Consider the following 24,136-nt stretch of genomic DNA (forward strand, 5'->3'; position numbering starts at 1 on the left):
GGATGTTGAACCCTGAATTGCTTTTCAAATTTTATTTTGAAAGAAGGCTGTGTGCTCTTATTAAAGTTAATAGTCACAGTATGCACGTCCACTGACGTCATACGTAGGTAAGACGTTCAAAACGCAGCACAAACGTTCATCAACGTTCGCAGCACAAGAGTTCATCCTCTTCCCTGAAATATCACTAGAGAGGAGAGGTATGATTTCATGAGTTTTTAAATAGTTTTACAGGTGTTCATTTCATGTTTAAATGATCAATGGTGATAAAGTATTCCATGTGATTAAATAATATGTGTATTGATAGACATACATTTATAAATAATAGATAGATATGCGTTGGTGTAAAAAATAGATGTGTAATATGTATATAATTATGTATATTTTGTAAGTATACTAAAGACATATATTCTAGTTTATTAATATGATGGACACTGCATCATTGTGTGTTTTGTGGTTAACAGGCAAAAGAGAAAGTGTTGCAGATAACAGTGCTCGTCTGTTTGTATGTTTTACCACACCGGTGTGTTAACTGGCATCCAAGAAACACTGTAATGCTGTTTTGAATTATTTTACATAAGTATGACATTCATTTTTATAAAGAATTATTATTATTTACACTTATAGAGTATAATTTGTATATCTGTTGTGAAGTGTGTGTGTGTGTGTGTGTGTGTGTGCATGCTCTTTCCTGCAATGTCACTAGAGAGGAGAGGCAAAAGAGAAAGTGCTGCAGATAACAGTGCTTGTCTGTTGTGTGTTTTACCACACAGTGGGGAGAGAGAGAGAGGAGGTGCTTTAATTTATTATTAACAAAAAAAACCACAACGCAATATGAACAACACACGCCAAATCTAAAAAGTCATTGGTATGTTCCCCAGTGAACGGTCCTTCTGCTCCAGGCAGAGCAGCTGAATGGTGGGCAGGTCCGTGGGTGAGGAGCAAAGAAAGGGACCAAAGCAGAAGGAAAGAAAAATGCTGCTAGAAATGGTTTCGGTCTGTTCTTCATTATGCAATGTGTTTAAAGTAGAAACTCTCTCAACAAGGAAAAGTAAGTAATCACCTTTAATCACAAGTGCTCAGGAAACAGGAACAACAGAGGAGAAAACCACAATCTACAAACAAGAACAGACAGAGACTAAAGGAGAACCGAGGGCTTATAAGGGAACTAATGAGATAATTATTCAAACAACAGGTGAACAGGATGATTGATTAAGCAAGGAAACGCATGGACACAGATCAAAGGACTAAAACAAAACATAATGCGTCAGAAAACGGAGAATGTTAACGCATTAGATAATGGCAAAAACCAGTGTTGGGGAAAGTTACTTTTTAAAAGTAATGCATTACAATATTGCGCTACTTTCTAAAAAAGTAACTAATTACATTTAATAGACAGAGCCATAGATCACTGACAAGCTACACAATATCACGTTCATTATTTAACGCGATAATGAACGTGCTATTGCGTATCTTGTCAGGGATCTACAGCTCTGTCTATTAAATGGCGCTCCATTTGAAAGCAGGTGATGGCGATTTAGCTATAATCATGATATGCGCATGATTGTATCGTTAGATATATCGCCCAGCCCTAGTAACTTGAAACAAGTAATCTGATAACGTAACTCGCGTTACTTGTAATGTGTTACCCCCAACACTGGCAAAAACAGTCTGTAGGCTACTGACTGGTTCCCATAAATGTACAAAATTTGTAATGTAAGCTACTGTAATTGTAAATTGTAGTGTAACTGTTATGGTACAAATAAATGTAGGAAGGGAACAATTATAAATGATTAATTATGGTATAATTAACCAGATTTCATGATTGTGGCAGTCCTATTTGGATGCCTTATTTGACCAGACTTGTCACAACAGTAGCTTTGAGTTTTAAAATCTGCTGACACTTCACCCAGACAACTTCAGTCTCATGCTGTAATGCTCCTCCATTCAGCCTCCAGTGGGTCATGTGATCCCACTCAATCAATAAAGCCTTGCATCCAAAGAACTGACCAATCACATGACGGATAACAGTCCTTTCTGTCTATTTTCTATACTGCATCAACAGCTTCACAGTGTGATGAAATCACTCACAACATCCGAAGAATTACAATCATGTGACTATGCCTTTCACATGTTAATTCCCACAATGAAAATCATTTACTTACAAGTTAAACCTTGCTCTGCTGCTAGTCATCTAGTAATGATTAAACAGGAAGGAACAACTAAGACGAGGCGCAGCTGTTAGAAATAAAATCCCCACTGTTGAGGTCTTTTGTGTAAGCTATCTACAACATTAAAGAAACACATCACCCCCCAAAAAGTGTTAATTTGCTGAAAATGTTTCTTCGTCAGATTTTTATCAGCATTATATCACTTGCTCAGCAATGGATGCTCTGTTGTGAATGGGTGCCGTGAGAATGAGAGTCCAAACAGCTGATAAAACATTTCACAATAATCCATAAGTAATCTACACCACTCCAATCCGATCCAAATTAATGATGGATTGGTTTCTTTCAATCAAGCAGGTTTTTGCTTCACAAGCGGATTATTGTGATGTTTTTATCATCTGTTTGGACTCTCATTCTGACGGCACCCATTCACTGCAGAAGAAGTGATAGAATGCTACATTTCTCCAAATCTGATGAAGAAACAACCCCATCTTCTCATCTTAGATGGACTGAGAGTGAGTTCATTGTTAGCTATCTTTCATTTTTGGGTGAGCTGTTCCTTTAAGGTGGACAGTTTGGAAAAGTTAAGACAGAAAACACTAGACGTATTTTGTCCAGATTTCCGCCCCAATTTACAGTCAGCACAAGCCAACGCCAAAGCTGCTAAAAGCCAGAGGAGTTGGAGTTGAAGGATTTCAGTAGTAGTGTATGATGGCCACAGATATCTCAGCTTCAGAATATGAATCCATCTAGTCATTGGAGATCAAATATGTTGGATATTTTCAGTCAGTTGTTTGTTTGTTGTGAGTTTGTTGAAAGAGTGTGTGATCCTCAGTCGTTCTGAGTGAATGTATTCATACTCCACTGAAGCAGTCATCACTTTCTAATGTCCATGGCAACAATGAAACAGAAATAGAACACAGATGCTGAGTCAGTGATGAAATCTGAGAGATGAAATCACAAAGTGGATGTGCTATTAAAACTAACAGTACAGTATTAGCTCAGTATTGTGTAATTATGACTAACAGCCCTTGTTTTCTGTAAACACTGCACGCTACATTAAATAAAATGAAGATGCATGGTTTGTGACCATATTTTAATTTCACAGTCTTCATTATCATAATGCAGAAAAATAACTCCATTAGTACAGAGTATACGGGGAAGTCGTGGCCTAATGGTTAGAGAGTTGGACTCCCAATCGAAGGGTTGTGGGTTCTAGTCTCGGGCCGGACGGAATTGTGGGTGGGGGGAGTGCATGTACAGTTCTCTCTCCACCTTCAATACCACGACTTAGGTGCCCTTGAGCAAGGCATCGAACCCCCAACTGCTCACCGGGCGCCGCAGCATAAATGGCTGCCCACTGCTCCGGGTGTGTGCTCACAGTGTGTGTGTGTGTGTTCACTGCTCTGTGTGTGTGCATTTCGGATGGGTTAAATGCAGAGCACAAATTCTGAGTATGGGTCACCATACTTGGCTGAATGTCACTTCACTTCACTTCACTTACACTGTAAAAAATAAGTGTAATTTTAACTGTAAAATTTTGTAAAAACGCTACGGAAAAAAACTGATAATAGGTTAACAGTAAGTTCCCGTACTATATACAGGGAAAAACTGTAAAAGATCTAACAAAGCATTTAATGTAAATTGACAGTAAAATTCAGTTAATTATACAGCTTTTAGAAGTAAAAAAAGAACAAATCAATGTATAATTTACAGTCTAAAACTGTAAACTGATATTCCCAGAATTCCCTGCGTGACACTCCACGTTTGAAAGTATTTTGTTTAAATAATCATGTTTTTAAATAGTTCTTGTTATCAGTTATGTACATTTGAGCTTTATGTTACATCTTCTGTTGCTTAATGAAAGTTTTTTGCTTTATTTAAGTATCACGTGTGTTACCATGATGGTGTTTTGTGTTTCCATAAATGTGCACCTTCTATATGTTAATATATACTTCTGCTTGTGGTGAAGCTACTTGTGATGAGCTTTGATACTTCATGTGGCTTTCTCTTATACAGTACCATCTTTATTATTATGGTGGTTGTCAGTATTTTCAAGGTACAAAACAGATTTAATTTTGTGTGTTGTTGAATTTACTGGTTTATATTCACATTTTCTTGTTTGTAAATTACAGCTTTATATTGTAAAATTAACAGTTTTTGACGTAAATGTGTTTACAGTTTTCTGTATTTTTACAAAATTATTCTGGCAACCACAGCTGCCAAAAAGTTTTTGTAAAAACAACAAGAAATTTTTTACAGTGTACTCTCATTACAGTAAAGAGAAAATATCTGATAATAACCCATTATCAAAAGCTAATCTTCTGACCAGATGAGTCTTTAAACTGTTACTACACCGAGTGAAGATTTCAATCAGTGCAAGTCCCTTGATGCTGAAACCTGACACAAAGACAGCTACAGTGCATGTTCACTACAGTCGTCTTTGTGATTCACCAATCAGGATTCAATGGGAAAGAGCTTGCCTTCTTAATCTCTCAGTATTATGAATTCAATAACTGGCTAAAGCTAGATGTGATTTATAGCTTCTAATGCATATTACAGGCAAGACCTTACCTGAACGCTTCAGGTCTCTGGCTCGACAGCAAATCAGGACAAATCGAATATAAAACACAAAGTAGTAGTCATATTGGTCTTTTTTTTTTACTATTTTCAACAAAAGTTTAAACTTAAACTCCGAGAGTGCACATCTTATTTTTAATTCATAAATATCATTAGATGTGAACTGACCTAGCCTAGCCTTGTCATAAAAACACCTGTTGACCCTGACACACAGTCATTGGGGTCATGTGATATCATTTCCTGTTTTATGTTCTCTCTGTACGCTTCTGAATGTTGGTTGCACCAAATTACAGTGAACAGGAAGAAATGATGAATGCATCAATAACCAATGCGTGTTATGTCTTAGAGTGTTTGTAATGCGCTTTTTCTTCATCGTGAAACCAGGAATGTTTAACTTCCACAAAAAGCGCATCAAAATTAATTTTAATTTAGAAACACGTGTTGGAAAACTTGCTCATTCTACACTGAATAATGGTGTAGCATTTACTTTCCAACCATTCTGACTCAAAAATGACTAGTACATTTCACAAATAACTACCAAGTAGCCAAGTAGCACATTGATTAAATGTTAAACTTACATTAGAAGTAAGATTACATTAGAGTTTAATTGGAGTTCATTTTGCAAGAAACTTTATTTTAGTGTATGAATGCATAAATGGTTTTTGCCAAATAAATACAGTGTATTTGTAGTTGTTGAGTGTCTTGTCTCATTCTCTATTTACCTGCATTTGTTAATTATTTCCTGTCATAATTACTGTATTGCTGGTGTATCCGGTCCTGAGTCAGGCCATAATCTGTGAATTAAACTATAATTTAGGCTAGACGCACGAAGCTCAGTTTCTGAGAGAATAGCTCAAGCAGCAGAAATGATGTGTTTGCGTCATGATGTCACAGCGGTTACGTGATCAGGGTGTAGTCAGAGACAGTAAACGGTGTTTATCAGTCTGACAGTGTTGTTAGACAGAGCAGGCGTTAGATTATTCTAGGTGTGTGTGTGTGTGTGTGTGTGTGTGTGTGTGTGGGATGGGTGTTGTCCTGAATGATGCACAACTGCTGATGCATGTGAGACTCAGTCCATAGGTCACTGTACAATCATCACACAATACACTCGATATTACAAGTCCACTACCACAGAACCCCGCGGTTAAACAAAATCCCCAAAACCCCTTTCCCCTATATAAAACACCCCATTTAAATTTAAACTGAACATTACGGTATAAATGCAATGGTTACCTCGCTGTATGTATATTATAAGAGACCCTCGCTGATGCTCATTAACATATGATAACATACCTGTTAGGATCTCCGCTGCGTCCACTGCACTATTGTCCGACGCCGTATTAAATCAAGGCCAAGCTCAGAGAGAGAGAACACATCTCATATCCAGAAGCGGACAGGGAGAGGTCAGCAGCACCGAGTACCGGACCGGTGTCTGCGGCTGCGCTCGGACGATCCCACTACTCATTAATATTAATGAGCAGCGTGACGGGCTTCACGGATTGGTTGACATGCAGTAAGTGGGCGGCGCTTCGACTGATAGAGGCGGCAGAACGCTGGCAGACTCGGTTATGAATTTTAATGACACTGTGTCACTGGACACTTCCAGGAAAATTGCCGAGCAACGTCAAACGTCACATAATTAATATTCATAAATGAGGCATTGTGAGGAAAAAAAATCAGATAATTTACAGATTAATTTAATTTACGCATGGAGCTGGATTTGTCTGCAATCAGCGTGTTTTGTAGACATTTTATCAGAAGAAAAATATAGATGAGATTTACCTCGCTTTCTATCGTCTTCTGCTCCAGCCAATATTACTTCACACTGCTACTCAATTATTAAATCATCAAAGGTATTTAAATATTCCGTACAATAATTGTGACGGGTGACGTCAGGTCACAGTTAACTTTGATCTTACCGCCATCTGTCGGCAGAACACAGAAGTGCGCGTGACCTTAAAAGCGCGTAATTTTCATTCTCGGCCATTTTTTGTTGTTGTTGATCAATTACATAACTTCAGATAGTTATTTAATTATTCGAAATTGTTTAATAAGATGCAGCTGTAATTACTTTTTTATGCATACAGTATGCCTAACAATGATATAATTGATTATTCATGTGTTCCAGAGAATCACACAAGGCCATGTTCTGTTTAAAGGACTAAAACATGGCTTCAGATGAGCTCTGGTTTAATAACAGTGCAGTACAAGATGAGACATGATTCATGTCATTTGTATGAGTGCTTGTGTATCAAATATAACATTAAACGTGACTTTAATTAAGGAATAAAATCTAAGGATAGAAATAAAAAAGAATAAACAACTTTAAAGATTTTTTTTTTCAAGAAAACATTATTTTCTTTCACGTTTTTCCCCTTTGGATCTGTTTTGTCAAAAATTAAACAAAAACTAATAAATACATATTTATAAATGTGCTATAAGAATCAGTTGTAGGCATGAACATTGGTAATCCAAACAAGGACATATTTAACGTAGAGAATGCTGAATAGAGACACCCAAGTCACTTCTTTTGCTGTTGATCAGTTAAGGGTATTATTTATTGTGTGCAAAACTCTTAAAAATTTACCAGTATCAGTGAAATTCACATAAAACTCAAGAAACAACTATGATAATTCTCATCGAAAGATGGCAGTGCTGCGTCTAACACCTTAAAGAACAGCGATGCTAACGCTAGGCTAGGATGCTACTGAATGAACATAACGGTCGAAGTTCTCAACAATTAGCATAAAACTTACCATAGAAGGTTAAATAATGTATAAATAATCTGAACTAGATAGATTTTCTACTATTTATAAAAGAATTGAATCTAAAAAGGATCGTACTTTATCGTTTACAAAATATTCTGTTCAAACAACACAAACATATTTTTTATTTTTTATTATATGTCATTTATTTGCACAATCGTCCATTAAGTATTTATCAAATACTGAAAAGAAACTCTACAAACAGAACACACCGGTTCACTTTCTTATTTTCATTAATGTCTGAAAACAAAACAAAGCCTATAAAAGAGTTCAACTCCTTTAAAAAGGGAAATAGAAAAACAAATTGTAAATGTAAAAAAAAAAAAAAAAACCACAATGCAGCCATGGTTAAAATCATTTTAGTATCTGTATGACAATTCAAACCGGTATAAATGATATGAAATGGCAGTATACTGTATGTTTATGTACACACATTACAAAGAATAGAAGAAGAGAAGCTTTCCTTAGTGGTTCATTCAAATTCAATACTGTCCAACTTAAAAATACGGCTTGTGCAAATGTCTGCATTTCCTTTCGTAACAGACAGATCGAATATTAGTGTTCTCTCAGTTTTAAAGATAGAAAAAGAATCTCATGTTGCCCTAAAAGTAGTGCTTAGTCCCTAAATGGTTGAACAAACCCCAACAGTCCACCTCACAACACAAAACCAGTACAAAAACTTTGTTAAAACAGAATGAAAAAAAAAACCAGTAACAGTTCCCTCCATTAAAGACATGAATACATCATTTTATACGCAATGTAACTATATCACAGTTTGCACTTGGCTGTAAAATAACGCCACAAGCCATAACAGCAAACTCAATGAAATTAATACTGAAAATAACACATCTTTCTCTCACACACACAGATACAACCACAGGTAAAGCGGCTCTCACCCTCCCTCAGTATTTACAAACAGGTCATTCCTGTAAAGGGACTTTTGAAGAGGGGAAAGAACAAAAACAGATCCACCACAGAAGTTACAAAAAGTTATCATCCTAACAATGTTTTAGTATGAGCCCTTATTAGCCGGCAGTAACTGGACCCTGTATTCAACACAAAGACACAGCCTTTCTAAAAACACTTGGTAACACGGTCACCGTGAACGATCTGAGATGGCAGGTAGAAATGTTAAAAGAGTAAAAAGTGAAAATATCTGCTCATCGCCCCACACAGAGGGAATAAAACGATTTAAAGGGCTTTTTAAAGCATTTTGAGATCTCCCTTTAGATTGAACCCACACAAACTGCCTTCTTCATTACAAAATACCAAAGCACGCTAGTGATATTCATCCAGGTAATTAAAAGATGAAAAAGTAGTGTATTAAATAACCAAAAGACACTTTTCTTAATCTAAAAGTATTCATGTTACTTAAATTTAAAGGACATGCTCTTTATGATTCACAGCTATGCTAAATCATTTTACAAACTGTAACATAAACCCCTCCCACCAGTTATGTGGCCCCTCCCTCTTGCAGCCGAACTCCTCCCACTTGTCATTAAAAGGAACACTTCACCCAAAACTGGATTTTTTTTGTCGTCATCAACTTACAGACATCAAAACGGGCACAGAATGAGATTTAAGAGCTACAGGGAACTGATCCTCACACAAATTCGTCCTATTCCTTTAACGTCTCCCATTTGTAAATATTAACACGGCATTATCAAACGTTTTGAATGCAAATTCAATCAAGCTCACTTCATAAATCCCACCCTATATAATATTGTACACAGAACAATTATCAACACTGAAAATTTCACAGAAATAATAACAAACTCTAACCCAACAAAGTGCAAACTGAAGCTGCCGTGAAATAAAAGACAGCGTTTGTTTCAAAAACACCAATGATCCTTCCACCGCCAAAGCAACAAAAATGACAAGCAACATCACAGACAACATTTCTGTTGAGGACACAGGCTTTTTAATACACCATTTCCACAGGAAAATCCACTTTATTCCACATCTGTACGTTCGCCTCGCGCTGAAGAAGCAGCAGCGGGTCACATGGGTTTGCTGTAGCCGAAGATCCCTACAGGGAAGTGTTTCACGTGAGTCGGCCACTGCGCGGCCAGCTGGAAAAACTTCACGTCGTGCCACTCTACGCCATCGATGGACACTGCAGAGACAAAGACCACGATAAACATGACTGCTGTGAGAAGTCACTCAATAATATATCTAATAGCAAATGCAGAATATCAGTCAACCTCTACTGCACATATAACATATATTGGTAACACTTTATAATAACTGTGTGCTATTAATCATTAGTTAAGCATTAGGAAACAGTTAATTCATCATTTATAAAGCATTAATAGACATTTATAAGCAGTTTATAAATACAGATATAAATGCTTTATACCTGTTTTAAAAGCATATCTATAATGTGTTTAATAATTGTTTTTTCATACTTTATTAATGATCAATTTATCATTTCTAAATTAAGTATAGCATTATTTACACATCAGTTATTAAGGAGTTGTCAGTGGTTCATAAGATCACTTAGAAATTGTAAGTAAATGATTAATAAACTATTTAAATGTGCATTCATACATCTTTTTATTCAGACATATAGTAATAGTTACTTATAGTGTTAATAAATGGTTTATTAACATGTATTTCTACTGTAATTCAGGGTTAATTCAGGTAGTTATAAAACATGTAGTTGTTAGTTAACTATTTTTGAGAACTCATCTAAAGTGAGGACTATTTCTGCCTTGTAAAGCTTTTACAAATTAGATTTAAAGGCTTTTAATATTGCTATGTTCTGTATCACTGTGTGGTGTTTGTTTCTGTTTTTTGTTTAGAAGATAACTGAGCCTTTAAATATCCTTTATAAATGCTTTACAAGGCATAACTAGTCCTCACTTTAGATGAGCTCACATAAATAGTTAACTGACCACTACTAAATGCTTTATAACTACCTGAATTTACTACATTTCTTGTGATCTTATGAATCACTGGCAACTCCTAAATAACTGGCTTGTAAATAATGATATACTTCATTGAGAAATGATAAATTGTTCATGAATAAAGTATGAAAATACAATTATTAAACACATTATAGATATGCTTTTAAATCAAGAATAAAGCATTTATATCTGTATTTATAAACTGCTTATTACTGTCTATTAATGCTTTATAAATTATGAATTACCTGTTTACTAATGCTTAATTAATGATTAATAGTGTGCAGTTATTATAAAGTGTTACCTTGTTGGTAACAATTCAAGAATCTTTACTGACACTATCGTTCAATTTAATGCATTCTTAGTGAATAAAAGTACTAATTTCTTAAAAATCTCTTATTGATCCCCAACTTTTACTATTATAATAATATAAAAACCCAACGTTTCACAACAAATATCACATTCAGTGACCGCAGGGTGGCAGTAGAGTGCATGCATCAAATGACACTTTCACTATGTACTTGACTGTATTCTGGGGTTTGTGTGTGTGGTTTACCCTTCAGCATGGTGTGCTGGTGTTTAGCGGTGCAGATGAGTCTGCTGATGCTGTCTATCACCTGACTCTTGGAGTCCACGTCCTTCTCTTTCAGCTTCTTGCTCAGGAAGATCACTGAGAGTAGAAGGAAACCAGACGTGAAGCAAATCAACCATGTTCACAGCTCTACGAGTCGGCAGCTCATTTGAACACACCTTTCTTGTTCTTCTCCTTCATGACAACGGTCATGGCCATTCCTGGAGGAGGTGTAGGCTCCCCTCCGTTGGGGATTCGGGAGACCTGCAGCGAGCGGAAGTTGCTCTTCAGCGTGTTCTTAATTCCCACGTCTCTCTTCTCACCTTCTTTCTTCTTCTCTGCGCCCTGTAACGTCCAGTAGTCCACCTGGAGACCCATCACCTCCCCACCGGTTCCTGGAGAACTGCATACACACGTGTTTGAGACACAAGTGTGAACGAGACGGTTTCACGTTGATTCATCAATGCATCAGTTGCATTGATGAACCTCATTTCTCATTATGTTGTGTCTGTGCACTAAAGTTGGTGAAACTTCATTTTTGTCTTGGAATAACTTGATGAATGGTCATGTTAGACTCATCCTCAGGCTCTTTTCCAACCTCATTTCCCTACGATATATTCCTTGGTGTTTACACTACATTTGCACTACACATTTTCACAAGTGCATGCACCGTTTCTCGTACCCTGCTCCAGAGAGACTGGCAGAAACAGAGGGGGATGACGGAGGGGTGGAGGTCATGTCTTTCCCGTACGGTGTTCCCGTCTGTGCTGGAGGTGAGGAGAGCATGCTCACACTGCCCACCATCACTGCGTCATCAGAGTCCACTGCCAGACGACACACACACACACACATCAGTCATGTTTCACTGCTGTTACTGTGTCCATTCCTGTCTCAGGTAAATCCTACCTGATGTAGATAAGCTGTGCTCCACAATCCCCACTTTCACCAACTGTAAGAAAACACATCAGAATCCTAAATTACATTTTTTGTAGTATTTTCCGTATGCACAGAATACCCTCAACATACATCCAGCACTGTGACATAAATGTAGGCCACATTGCAATGCTCGACTTAATGTTTTTAACATGATGCAATTAACCGCTAGTCATAACAACTGTGATTTATTACCAAAAGTTAATCCAATTTGATACAAAATTGGTTTGAAAAACGGTATAGATGATAACTGGAGATTATTATATTAATGATATGTACACGTTATACATACATATGCATAATGCCATAATCATGAGAAGATGTGACAATAATGCAAAAGAAGTGTAGCATATCTGAAGTTTGTCTTTACACAATTCTGTTTCAAATATTTAATTCTACAGTATATACAGTAACTGGTACATCATTTTCTCTACACAACTAACACATTTGGTATAAAAATAACACAAAATCTAAAATCTTGTTTTTAAACTTACACCTGCAGAACATGTTGTTAATGCTATTAATTTGTTTATTAAAAGTGGAGAAAAAAAGCCTCAAGCATAAAAATTCAAAACAACAACAACAACAAAAATCTCTGAATGCAAATTTGAGAGATTTCATTATTTTCCTGTAATAAACCTTACATAAACAACATTTTATAAAACTAGATAATTTGGTGTTGCTAAACATTTTTAGGCTAAATGAGATACTAATGTATTATTTTATATTATAATAGAATTATACTATATTATATAAAGGGCTGTCAAATGATGAATTGCGATTAATCACATCCAAAATAAAAGTTTCTGAGTACATAATATATGTGTGTATAAATACACACCCATGCATGTATATATTTAAAAAAAAATGTTTATATATAAATATATTTAGCTATAAATTATATGAATATAAATATAAACATGTAAATACATGTGAATATTTTCAATATATATGTATTTATATATACTTAATAAATATACACAGTACACACGTTACTAAAAACTTTTGTATTTATTATTGTATATATATATATATTAGGGGTGTAACGGTTCACAAAATTCACGGTTCGGTTCGATACGATACACTGATGTCACGGTTCGGTTCGGTTCGATACGTTTTAGATACAGCAAAATGTAAAAACATCTCAACTTTTCAGAATGCCGCAAGCGCACCGCGGGTCATGTGACAAGAACCAACCAATCAGCTTCATCCTTTCCCGTAACAACGTTGAGAGCTCAGCCAAGATGAAGGATCAGCTGATCATAGTTGTATATGGATTGCAATTTTGAAATAAATTTAGTAGCAGAGCTACTGCAAGCGATTTTTAGAGCTGCAAATCCATTTATCCTTCGCTGAAATTTCCGCGTCTCATGGAGAGAGCACGTCATTGTTGCTTAGCAAAGACAGACGCCTCAGGAGAAAGACGCGCTTAGCGTTTTCCATGCGTTTTTAGGCACGATATGTGAACGGCCCCTATAGTGTCTAAATGCTGCAGGGATAGTTTGCTGCGTGCATGTTTCTCCTTTTTTTCGTCTTTTCCCAGATAGTACTGACGCATATATCCCAGATATTCCCGCTGGTGTTTTTTTTTTTTTTTGTATTCCCGCTGGTGTACCCTGTCATGTTGCAGATGCGACATACCGTTGTTTTTTTATCCACCACTCTCTTGCCATCACCATTATAGCTTAAAGGGAATCCAAAGTGCACCCAAACACCAGACCTGTTGGTTATTGGGGGATCTTCTCATTTCTAGTCTGTTAAACGCATTGGCTATTTTGCAACGAGCCTTCAGCGCGTACTGAGTGAGCGAGCGCCTGCTGAGTAGCCTAACATAAACATATAAGATGGTGTTTTTTTCTTCTTCGGGAGTGTCAGGGGCGTTGCCTGTTACGTTGTTTGGGTTATTGGGCTACCTTGTTGAACGCATATCATTATATTTCTCTCTCTCTTTTTTTTTTTTTTTTTTCAAATATAATTAAATACTCCAACGAACCGTTCGGTATACATAATGTGTACCGCGTACCGAACCGAAAGCGTCGTACCGAACGGTTCAATACGAATACGCGTATCGTTACACCCCTAATATATATATATATATATATATATATATATATATATATAAATTTCACTATGAGAAACATGAGATATGTGCCTTAAATGTTTTTGTAATGGAACAACCAAGTATATCTGTGGAAAGTGCAGCTGACACTTTATAACAACAGCAGAGATGAAATGAAAGAGAGAGCCTTTCTCACCCCAATGAATGGGACAAACTTCTGGCAGGAGTCTTCGTCAGGGCTGTGGGGGTCAAACAGGAGGCAGTGGTTAGCACAGGCCGACAGGACGTGTAATGTTTCGTTATCAGTGAGGGTGGATGGTCTGAGAGATGCGTGTGAAGTCGTCAGGGGGTGAAAATGGGGGTGTCAGATCAGATAAGCCCCTTTCACACTGAGATTCTGGATAATACACAGGTAATGTGTCCCGGCAAATGTTCCCGGATCGTTAGATTTTGGTTCATTCACACTGCATGTGATTACCTGGAATATGTGCATGCGTTCACACACAACCCGTAACGACACGTGACATCAGCGCGTGACGTGTGATGTACGAGTCGAAAACGCTAGGCACGTTAACTTTCACTGAAGCAGGTGAACGATCTCAGCGTCAGCGCGGATAGTGAGGAACTAACCGATCTCTGCTTCATTACAGTTTGCACATATTTTTAATCGCGAACGTTGATCTGTCTTCAAAGCAGCCGGTAAAAGAGTCGTGCGATAATGTGGTCATCACTACGACACAGACACATTGGGTCTGGCTTTTGCTCACAATGAGCTCGTTCCAAGACTGAACCTGGCAGTGTTATTAGTTCCCCAACCTGGAATCGATCCCGGGATGTGTTTGTGTTCACACATAAGGCGATCCGGCAATTTTTCGGCCATTTCCCGGGACCAACGTGCAGTGTGAAAGGGGCTATGTGTGACACAGAGGTGCCCTCTAATGCTGTGAGGTCACAGTGAGTGTGAGGGCTCATGCCATGAGAGGATGCTGGGATAGCTTCTTACATCCTCCACCAATCAGGGGGTGTAAGGCCGCAGGCTATGGGGCGCTTCATGTTTTAACTCATTGTTATATAATCTTTCGTGACTCTTTCCAAGCATCATCTAGAGCTGACAGAAGCTGCTCTCCAACACTCAAGAAACCAGAACACAAGGAACTTCTAGATTCTGGACTTAGTCGACTGTAATTGACAAAAACAGAGCCAGCACCGAATCGTCTCTTGTAGCCAAACTCAAAAATATAAGCATAAAGTCTGATCCACTTTGCAGCTTTTTTTAAGGTCAAGAATCACCTACTTAGATGGGATGTCTGACCAACACGCACAATGACCAGTCACAACTGAGAAAGCTCTCAGCTTCCAGACATCTACTTGAGTTGACTCGAATAAAACTTGCTACATTATTTAACCTCGAGCCCGCAAACTCCACCAACTGGGTTAACGTCTTTTAATGGTGCGAGCACACCAAAAGGAAAATTAATTATTCATGCAAGTAGATTAAATCTAAAGTAATTTGACTTTGTTTGTAATCTACTCGCACAAATAATTATGCAAATTCATGACGCAATTGCAGTGAATGTGCAACGTACGCCTCAGTCGGGTAACTCAGTTCACATGATGCATCGTCACGCAAGTCAATCTGCGAAGAGCTTACTGACAGGTCTGGTGCTATAAGAAAATGGAGGAGAGCATTGGGAGATGTTTTAATCTGAACTAAAAAATCCAACAAAGAATCTACAGCGATAACGCGATGCAAATTTTCTCTTTGCTTTTGGTATGCACACACCACAAGAGTTTCCCGTTTTAAAACACATGTGCCAGGTTCTTTGCCATTTTAAAGAAAAGTTTAAACGTAAAAATATTTCAGAACAATTTCCCTATGCATTGAATACAACTTATCACTTTAAACATGAATTATGAATTATCATTAAATACCAAATTAGTGCAATAGTCAAATTAGTCGCACCACATGACATCGTATTTAATTAATTAATCATTATTGGGTATTTTAAAAGACTTATTGACCTGAACAAAAAGTCAGTCTCTCTATAACATGATTTCCTGTTTTGTTTTTTAAAAATAAAACTAATTCCCCTGCATGTTTAGCTGGTCACACCACATGACTGACTTCAGCCAACTTTTTTAAGTCATTTTTGTTAGAAATTAAGTTTCGATTTGCTTGGCCAAGAGGAGAAAATGCGACTTCAAGCACATCTAATCAATTCTCAATGAGTGAATTCTGTCTTGCACAACATTTCGGAAATAAATTGTGCTCTGAACACAGTTTAATGTTTATTTTAGGCTGTGCTCTGATGCGTCAGCTAATACGATTGTAAAATGATGGGTTTGGAGTTACTGTTGATATTTTAATGTGGTCTGCTGTCCATTCTCACTTCATTCATTTCTCTTTGTTGCCTGTCTATAGGTGTTTCCTCACGTTCTGTACCCCTGGGTTTCTCTCTCTATATCCACCTTCATCTTTCTCTATTTTGATCCGCTTCAAAGTGATAATTGGTTCCTTCTCCAGATGATCACAGATTTATCTTCCAGTCAGTGTGTGCATGTGTTATTCATCCCCATTTTCGGATATTGTTTTTCACAGGAGAAATTTAGCACAGTCTGCTAGTGGTAAAACAGGATTCTCCGGTCCTTTATTCCCAAATCATTTCAAAACCTGTTCTAATAAGAAGGCATTTAGCCAATGCTTTGGACACAAGCAACTAACAGGTTTTTTTTCAGCTAAAATCTAAGTTGATCACATTAATGAAACTGTGTATTCAGAAAATTGGCAATAACAAAAATTCCTAAGAGTCTTCCTTAATCAAAATAATCATAACATTTTGTATATAAACACTTGCAGGTATGAACCTGTAATCTTTCAGTTTCTCCAAACCTGTTACACTCAAACCAAACTAAATCAGTTACAGACACAAAAAGACTGAATTATGAACACGAAACACACAGTGAGCAAAAACTAGTAGTGACGCAGACAGGTGTGTGTGAGATACTGAGAGCATGAGTGATTTAAACCACAGCAAACATTGAAACGTCAACCCAAACACACGATTAGGTACCTGATGTAAAAATCAAAATACAAACTTCTCTTCCTTGAAGGCAAAAACAAAAGACCAAAAAGCATAAATCACAGTTACTGCGCCATCCTCAACACACGTCTACGTCTCAATGACGAAATAAAACCAGATCAAACAAATGAGTGACATAATAATAAAAAAAGAAGAGAAAATACAAGTGCAACTAATTGTCTGATCTACTTTATGGACTGATTAGTGATATTGATATAATCTCATAAAACATGTCCTTGTCAAAAACTAAAATTTCACCCCAAAAACTAAACAAATTAGAATTTACATTATGCATTAAAACATTATTTTATTTATTGCGTATATTCTCATTCTCATTTGTTATTGTCAGCGATGAGTTTCAGAACACAGTACATTCTTTACCCTAATAAAGAATTGTTCTAAAAGAACCTTCAGTTTCTATAATTGGAATATAATTGAATATGTCTTTATTTTGAATTTGGGGTAAAATATGGCTTGGACATGTTGGTAAATTTGGTAAGATTAACCTTCTGGGTTTATGACACACTTTATACAACTGTATTTTGGCCGGATGGTAAACAAACATACACTACATTTAAGCGTAACTGACACATGCCACATCATTTACATATTTCCATGCACACATACTACAAGACCATACCTTTTTTGTTTATAGGTGAGCATTGCTTCAGAAATGGGGAACTGGTGGGAGAGGCTGGCTCCAGCCAGATACTGTGAGACACGTCCTGCCACATCAATATTATCTGTAGAGATTAAAGACCACATGCATTCAGAACCAGCATCAAATCAGACAGCAAAGGCATGAAATCATCTGAAGAGCCCATATTAACAGACTGGCTAACCTGAATTAGGAGCTTCTAACCTCCCGAACACGTCCCTCCATCCGGCGTCCATGAAGATGTTATTGAACTTGCTGTCAAATGTTGAGATGTACTTCGCCAGTGGGTGACAACCTGAGCAAAAACGAAGTACATTTAGCTCACATTGAAGAAATACCGCAGAATAAAGTAGTTGTCTTTCACATCACACCAAAGACCAAAATAAACACTAAACACTAAATATGACTTAGACATAGTGTACTGCAAGGATCTAATATAATGTTACAAATCCAATGTTTTTCCCCAACAGTTCCTCAAATGTGCACTTAAGACATAACAGTTTATGTTTGTGTGACTACTGTGATTCTGTATATTTGTGTATATTTATGTGGATCATGTCATCTTTATGCACATGCTATGGATGTCAATCAGTACGAGAAGAAAACTCCTCTCAGAAAATGTACAAATAAAGATACTTTTAGATGTTTAATTACTATTTGGAGCATTGGGATTGCTAGATAAGGGCCTAATGAAGTGTCGAGCGTATGCCGTAGCTAATCTACCATGTACTTTCCATGAAGAGCAGAAGTTTCAGCAAAAACTAAAAGGATTTGCAGCACTAAAAATCACTTGCAGTAGCTCTGCTACTAAATTTATTTAAAACTGGCTATCCCAGTACAGCTATTATCAGCTAGAATGAAGCTGATTGGTTGGTTCTTGTCACATGACCCGCGGTGCGCTTGCGGCATTATGAAAAAACCACATGCATTCGTGAAAACGCTGCTTCCAAAACAATCTACATTTGAAATAGACTTGAGTGCTCAAAAGATGCGATATGTGTTTGGCCCTTTATTTACAACAGCTTTGAACGTGGCTCAGCCAATCAGAATCAAGGTCCGGAACTATCCGTTCTATGATTAGTTGCACATGCCGACTCATTTTGCCAGCACAGGTCACATTTGAAAACAGCTATAAAACCTACTGTAATTAGCATATTACTCTCTCTCTCTCTCTCTCTCTCTCTATATATATATATATATATATATATATATATATATACACTCACCGGCCACTTTATTAGATACACCTGTTCAATTGCTTGGTAAAACAAATTGCTAATCAGCCAATCACATGGCAGCAACTCAATGTATTTAGGCATCTAGATGTGGAGAAGAAGACTTACTGAAGTTCAAACCAAGCATCAGAATGGGGAAGAAAGGGGATTTAAGTGACTTTGAACGTGGAATGGTTGTTAGAGCCAGACGGGCTGGTCTGAGTATTTCAGAAACTGCTGATCGACTGGGATTTTCATGCACAAGCATCTCTAGGGTTAACAGAGAATGATCTGAAAAAGAGAAAATATCCAGCGAGCGGCAGTTGTGTAGACGAAAATGCCTTGTTGATGTCAAGAGGTCAAAGGAGAATTCGCAGACTGATTAGAGATGATAGAAAGGCAACAGTAACTCAAATAATCACTCGTTACAACCAAGGTGTGCAGAAGAGCATCTCTGAACACACAACACATCAAACCCTGAACCGCTGGGCTACGCCAGCAGAAGACCTCACCGGGTGCTGCTCCTGTCAGCGAAGAACAGGAAACAGAGGCTACAATTCACACACGCTCAAATTGTACAGTAGAAGATTTGGGAAAACGTTGCCTCGTCTGATAAGTCTCGATATCTGCTGCAACATTCAGATGGTAGGGTCAGAATTTGGCGTAAAGAATATGAAAGCATGGATCCATCTTGGCTTGTCTCAATGGTTCAGGCTGCTGGTGGTGTAATGGATTGGGGGATATTTTCTTGGGACACTTTGGGCCCCTTAGTACCAACTGAGCATTGTTTAAACGCCACAGTCTTCTTGAGCATTGTTTCTGACCATGTCCATCCCTTTATGACTACAGTGTGCCCATCTTCTGATCGCTACTTCCAGGAGGATAATAAACCATGTCACAATGCTCAAATCATCTCAGACTGGTTTCTTGATCATGACAATGAGTTCACATTACCCAAACGCCCTCCACAGTCACCGGTCTCAACCCAATAGAGCAGCTTTGGGAAGTGGTGGAATGGGAGATTCACATCATGGGGGTGTCAATATGGACCAAAATCTCTGAGGAATGTTTCCAACACCGGTTTACCTAATAAAGTGGCCAGTGAGTGTACATATATGAGAGAGATCATTTTGGGATGTGCTTCAGATGCTTTATTCAGCTTACCAACAGGAATGACTAGGAACCGAATGTAGGTCAACCAATCAGGCGTCTTGTTGGCGAGCTGCTCCACAAAACAGCGAAGGACCGTGCTGAGGTAACTCTGATCGCCCACCACTGCCACTTTAATGGTGGGTGGTGTTTGTGCATTGCAGTTGCAGCTGACACAATGACAAAAATGAGAGATACAAAATATCATGCTCAAGTTCTCACCGAAATACCCACTCAATTAATTTTCTCATGTATAAGGCGTGCTAGGGTCAGTTTGTGTGTTGTTGCGTGCACAGTGAGGCTTACAATCGTTGAATCCTGGTGACGATGGTGTTGAAGGCGGCCTGAACATCTGCGGGGGAGACGGTGGATACAATAGGCTGCTTGTGCTCCTGAAGAATCTCATTCAAATACTGACACAGAAACAGAGTTCACGGCTCAAAAAGCAGCACGAGGGAATTAGTGCGAATGCTAACGAGACAGTATGAATGAAAACGAGTTATGAGGACTGCGATGTACGTAATGTCTATCCCTGCAGTACACATCAGCCTCAGGGAAGGACACATAAATCCAAACAGACAAGATGAGTGATAAAAACAGTTCATATTCCCAGGTTAATGCGTCAGTCCTGTTAACATAATAACCATCTCTTATTAAAATAATCTACTATTCAATAAATCAAGTGAACTCTGAGACAAGTAAATCAAGAACAAGTCTCCTCTCTTCTTTTCATAATTATAACTCTCTTATATCTCTGCTATTGTTTTGAAGGCATAATTGTATCCACATTGTAGAAATACTAATGCTAACACTAATCCACTAACTTACATAATAAATCATTTACTTACTTGGCTACAGAAGTTGCTAAAAAATCTTTAAACTTGATTTTACAAAAGCACACTTTTATGAAATAACTAAAATACACACAGAAAACTTTAATTTAGTTTTTTACATTAATTCATTTTCTTAATTTGCTTTTTTTCAGTTTTTCACTAAAAATATTGACAAAACATATTCACAAAACATCAACATTATATGTTTTCTTCAATGATAAAACACAATGGGAACATAATTTACCAAATGTACCAAAATGTAGCAAGGTTTACGGTTAAAACAAGAAATGATTTGCCTATATGGTAAGAAAATAGTTACTTAATACAAAAGAAATTCACTAAAAAGTGTTATCCCATTGCACACTTTTGATTCTCAATTACATTTTATGTTGTTTCAGGATGTTTCAGTACTTTTATTGGAAAACTAGGCAACCACACAGTGTAAAAAGCAGTGCTGGAAACACACCTGTCCCTGCCAGTCTGTAGTGTTAATAAGAACGATATTCTCGGGCAGATGTTCGTCAGAGATTAGGATCTGGTTGAGTTGATCATACACTGATTTCCTCGGGACCTGTGACAGAAAGGACGTCAAGTCGGAAAATGAGCACTCGTATACACAAATCAATATTGCAGTGTTTCCTGATTCTTATCCCGGCAGACACAAACACACACTTACACAAACCTGTGTGATGAGCCTGGAGTCTGGCGAGGTCTCGCTCTCGATGCTGCTGGTGCGATCGCTCTGAGCTTTAGAGTTCTGTCTGTCCTTCATGGATGTGCTTCGTGGACGCCGCTGCAGCTTACTGTCGGTTTTACTGGCCACCCAACAAGGAGAAAGACATATTAGCATTGCTGGTTCTTAGTTGTTATAGTTTGGCAAGCTGGAAAACCAAGCTAAAACCTGCTGAAGGCAAAGGTCTGCTTTAAAACATTGTAGCTGGTTCTAGATGGAGACTGACCCGCTGGATTGGATATAAATGTACAATATTCAGCTCAGATGAAGAACACTCCAGGGTTGTTATTTCAGTCTGAACTAAGATCTGTAGCACTATAATAATAGAGTTGATCGTGGATCACAATTTGTGGCATCTTCTGCCTCCCAAGGCACCACAGAAAGAAGCTAAAAAGAGGAGAGTCAGTGATGCACTGCTGCGCTCCACATTTCCTAAAGAGTCCGTGAGCCCATCGCTTGGGGACTGGGTCTTAATGAGCTCATTAGCCAATGCAAACACACACATATGCTGTTCTAGCAGAGGCCTGTGAGAACAACCAACTAGAAAACTACATGGAAGAACAGACGATTTGATGTTGTAATGGACCACTAGAGAAATATAACAGATGGGTGTTTCTTCAACTGAGCACTTTTGGTCCTCTGGAGTTTTTAGGGAAAAAAAACCCTCTTAAAATGTACTTTTCATACTCGCTGGTTTCAAGTGGGCATGAAATAAACATTTACTTTACTTGATAAATGCATGATATTAATCTTATTGTGAATGCAACTGCACTCAATTTACAGACTTCTCTTTGCTGACATATTCCAGACTTTAGTTTCCTCGAAACCCATTCCTTTCTACAATTGACTGCAAGCTCAGATTTGGATCCATTTCAATTCAGTCATCAAAGTTTCAGGGCAAAATTGTAGTTTTATGCAACAGCACCAGCTCTGGGCATGTGACCAAAAGTGCAAGTCTTATTGGATGGTCAGAGTTTTTTTGCAGGGTGAAACTAAAATTATTTGTAAATTGTTGGTATGCAAATATTGGTGTAAGTCTATGCAGATGAATTTCCACCAGTTCATTCAATATAAGATTATATATATATATATATATATATATATATATATATATATATATATATATATATATATATATATATATATATATATATATATATATATATATATATATATATATATATATATTGTGTTCCTGTAGCTCAATTGGTAGAGCACTGCGATATGAAGCGCAAGGTTGGGGGTTTGATTCCCCGGGAACACATGATATGTAAAAATTGATAGCCTGAATGCACTGTAAGTCGCTTTGGATAAAAGTTTCTGCTAAATGCATAAATTTAATTACATTTTAATTTTTAATTTATATTTATATGATTGTGCCATTCCAAAGAAGCACAAAGTCACTTTTACGAACTTTTAAATTAAATGTTCCCTTCTGGTGGAATGACCTCCCCAACTCAATCCGAGCAGCTGAGTCCTTAGCCATCTTCAAGAATCAGCTTTAAACCACTGATCTGTATATATAACTGGATCTCTCACTGACGACACAGGTAACTGATCAAACACAAAAATGGCTTATTTCTTTATGAACAAAGTTATTCAGGAATTATTAAACATAAACGTATTAGTATCAGAAATGGATTTTAATATATTTCAATGAATTATACAATTATGTTGTTAATATTTCTCTATAATGAAATAAAAACAAATAATTTACTATCTGGGAAATAAAGCTTTGTATTTATTTCTTAAATCCGTACTGTATATAGTCAGTCATTTCTCTGAATAAATTAAGATTTCAGAACGAACACTGTCGTTTGTTATATGTGTTGAGGTCGTGTCCGTCTGATGTTTATCATGTTAGTGATGCTCACTACTGTAATGAACATAGCTTTTTAATAAGTAGAGGAAATTCAAATTTAAAAAATAACCGTTTACATGCCTAGGGTGGTTGCATTGTAATAATGTACAGTGATATTTCATATTTATAAACACTGACTTTTTAGGTGATGTTTTTTCATTAAAATCATACAAATTCCTATTAATTCAATGGAACTTTTTCGCACACTAGGGATTACCAATATGGCGGCGCAGCAGCTTCACTTTAATGACGTCATGAGCAATCCAGTTCTATATTATTGATCAGTGCTTAAAACACATCTCTTCCATCTTTATTTGACCCTCTAACTTTAACACTCACTATTCTAATTCTATTCTTTAGAAAAATCTAACTACCTTTCTAATCTTTTTGTATTCTATTTTCCTTTCATTTATTATGCAATTGTATATGTATGTGTGTGTTTGTGTATGTGTAAAGACCTCTAACTAGCTTGCTCTATTCTTTCATTTTTTTTATTCTATCTGTTTTCTTTTTATTTATTATATTAGTTAAAATCCCATGCTACGTGTACTGTGTTAACCTAACTGAGACTCGTTATAACACTTATATATCATTGCTCTTTTTGATGTTTTTGATTGCTTCCACTGTCT

General features: G+C 37.1%; 2 protein-coding genes across 6 annotated transcripts in view; both read right to left on the reverse strand.

Annotated features, from left to right (window-relative positions):
- LOC113039736 (kinesin light chain 1-like) overlaps positions 1-6,203 on the reverse strand; it is a 28,597-nt gene extending 22,394 nt beyond the window's left edge. The window contains exon 1 of one of the 2 annotated variants that reach the window (XM_026197786.1): positions 6,039-6,203. The gene's annotated coding sequence lies outside the window, so the exon portion shown is untranslated. The remainder of the gene's footprint in view (positions 1-6,038) is intronic. The other variant, XM_026197788.1, reaches the window with a different exon arrangement.
- Positions 6,204-7,628: 1,425 nt separating this feature from the next.
- Positions 7,629-24,136, reverse strand: part of LOC113039737 (phosphofurin acidic cluster sorting protein 2) — a 51,369-nt gene continuing 34,861 nt past the window's right edge. Inside the window, exons 13-25 of one of the 4 annotated variants that reach the window (XM_026197790.1) lie at positions 21,596-21,728; positions 21,380-21,484; positions 20,387-20,493; positions 20,096-20,250; positions 17,902-18,012; positions 17,700-17,802; positions 17,051-17,083; positions 14,176-14,218; positions 11,894-11,936; positions 11,670-11,811; positions 11,167-11,390; positions 10,973-11,086; positions 7,629-9,626 (exon numbers count right to left, since the gene is read on the reverse strand). In XM_026197790.1, coding sequence (XP_026053575.1) covers positions 9,511-9,626; positions 10,973-11,086; positions 11,167-11,390; positions 11,670-11,811; positions 11,894-11,936; positions 14,176-14,218; positions 17,051-17,083; positions 17,700-17,802; positions 17,902-18,012; positions 20,096-20,250; positions 20,387-20,493; positions 21,380-21,484; positions 21,596-21,728 — 1,429 coding nt within the window. In that variant the 3' untranslated portion in view covers positions 7,629-9,510. Of the gene's footprint in view, positions 9,627-10,972; positions 11,087-11,166; positions 11,391-11,669; positions 11,812-11,893; positions 11,937-14,175; positions 14,219-17,050; positions 17,084-17,699; positions 17,803-17,901; positions 18,013-20,095; positions 20,251-20,386; positions 20,494-21,379; positions 21,485-21,589; positions 21,729-24,136 lie in introns of all 4 variants that reach the window. The other 3 variants (XM_026197789.1, XM_026197792.1, XM_026197791.1) reach the window with 3 other exon arrangements.

Source organism: Carassius auratus, chromosome 22 (genome assembly GCF_003368295.1).
Source record: "Carassius auratus strain Wakin chromosome 22, ASM336829v1, whole genome shotgun sequence".
NCBI lineage: Eukaryota > Metazoa > Chordata > Actinopteri > Cypriniformes > Cyprinidae > Carassius > Carassius auratus.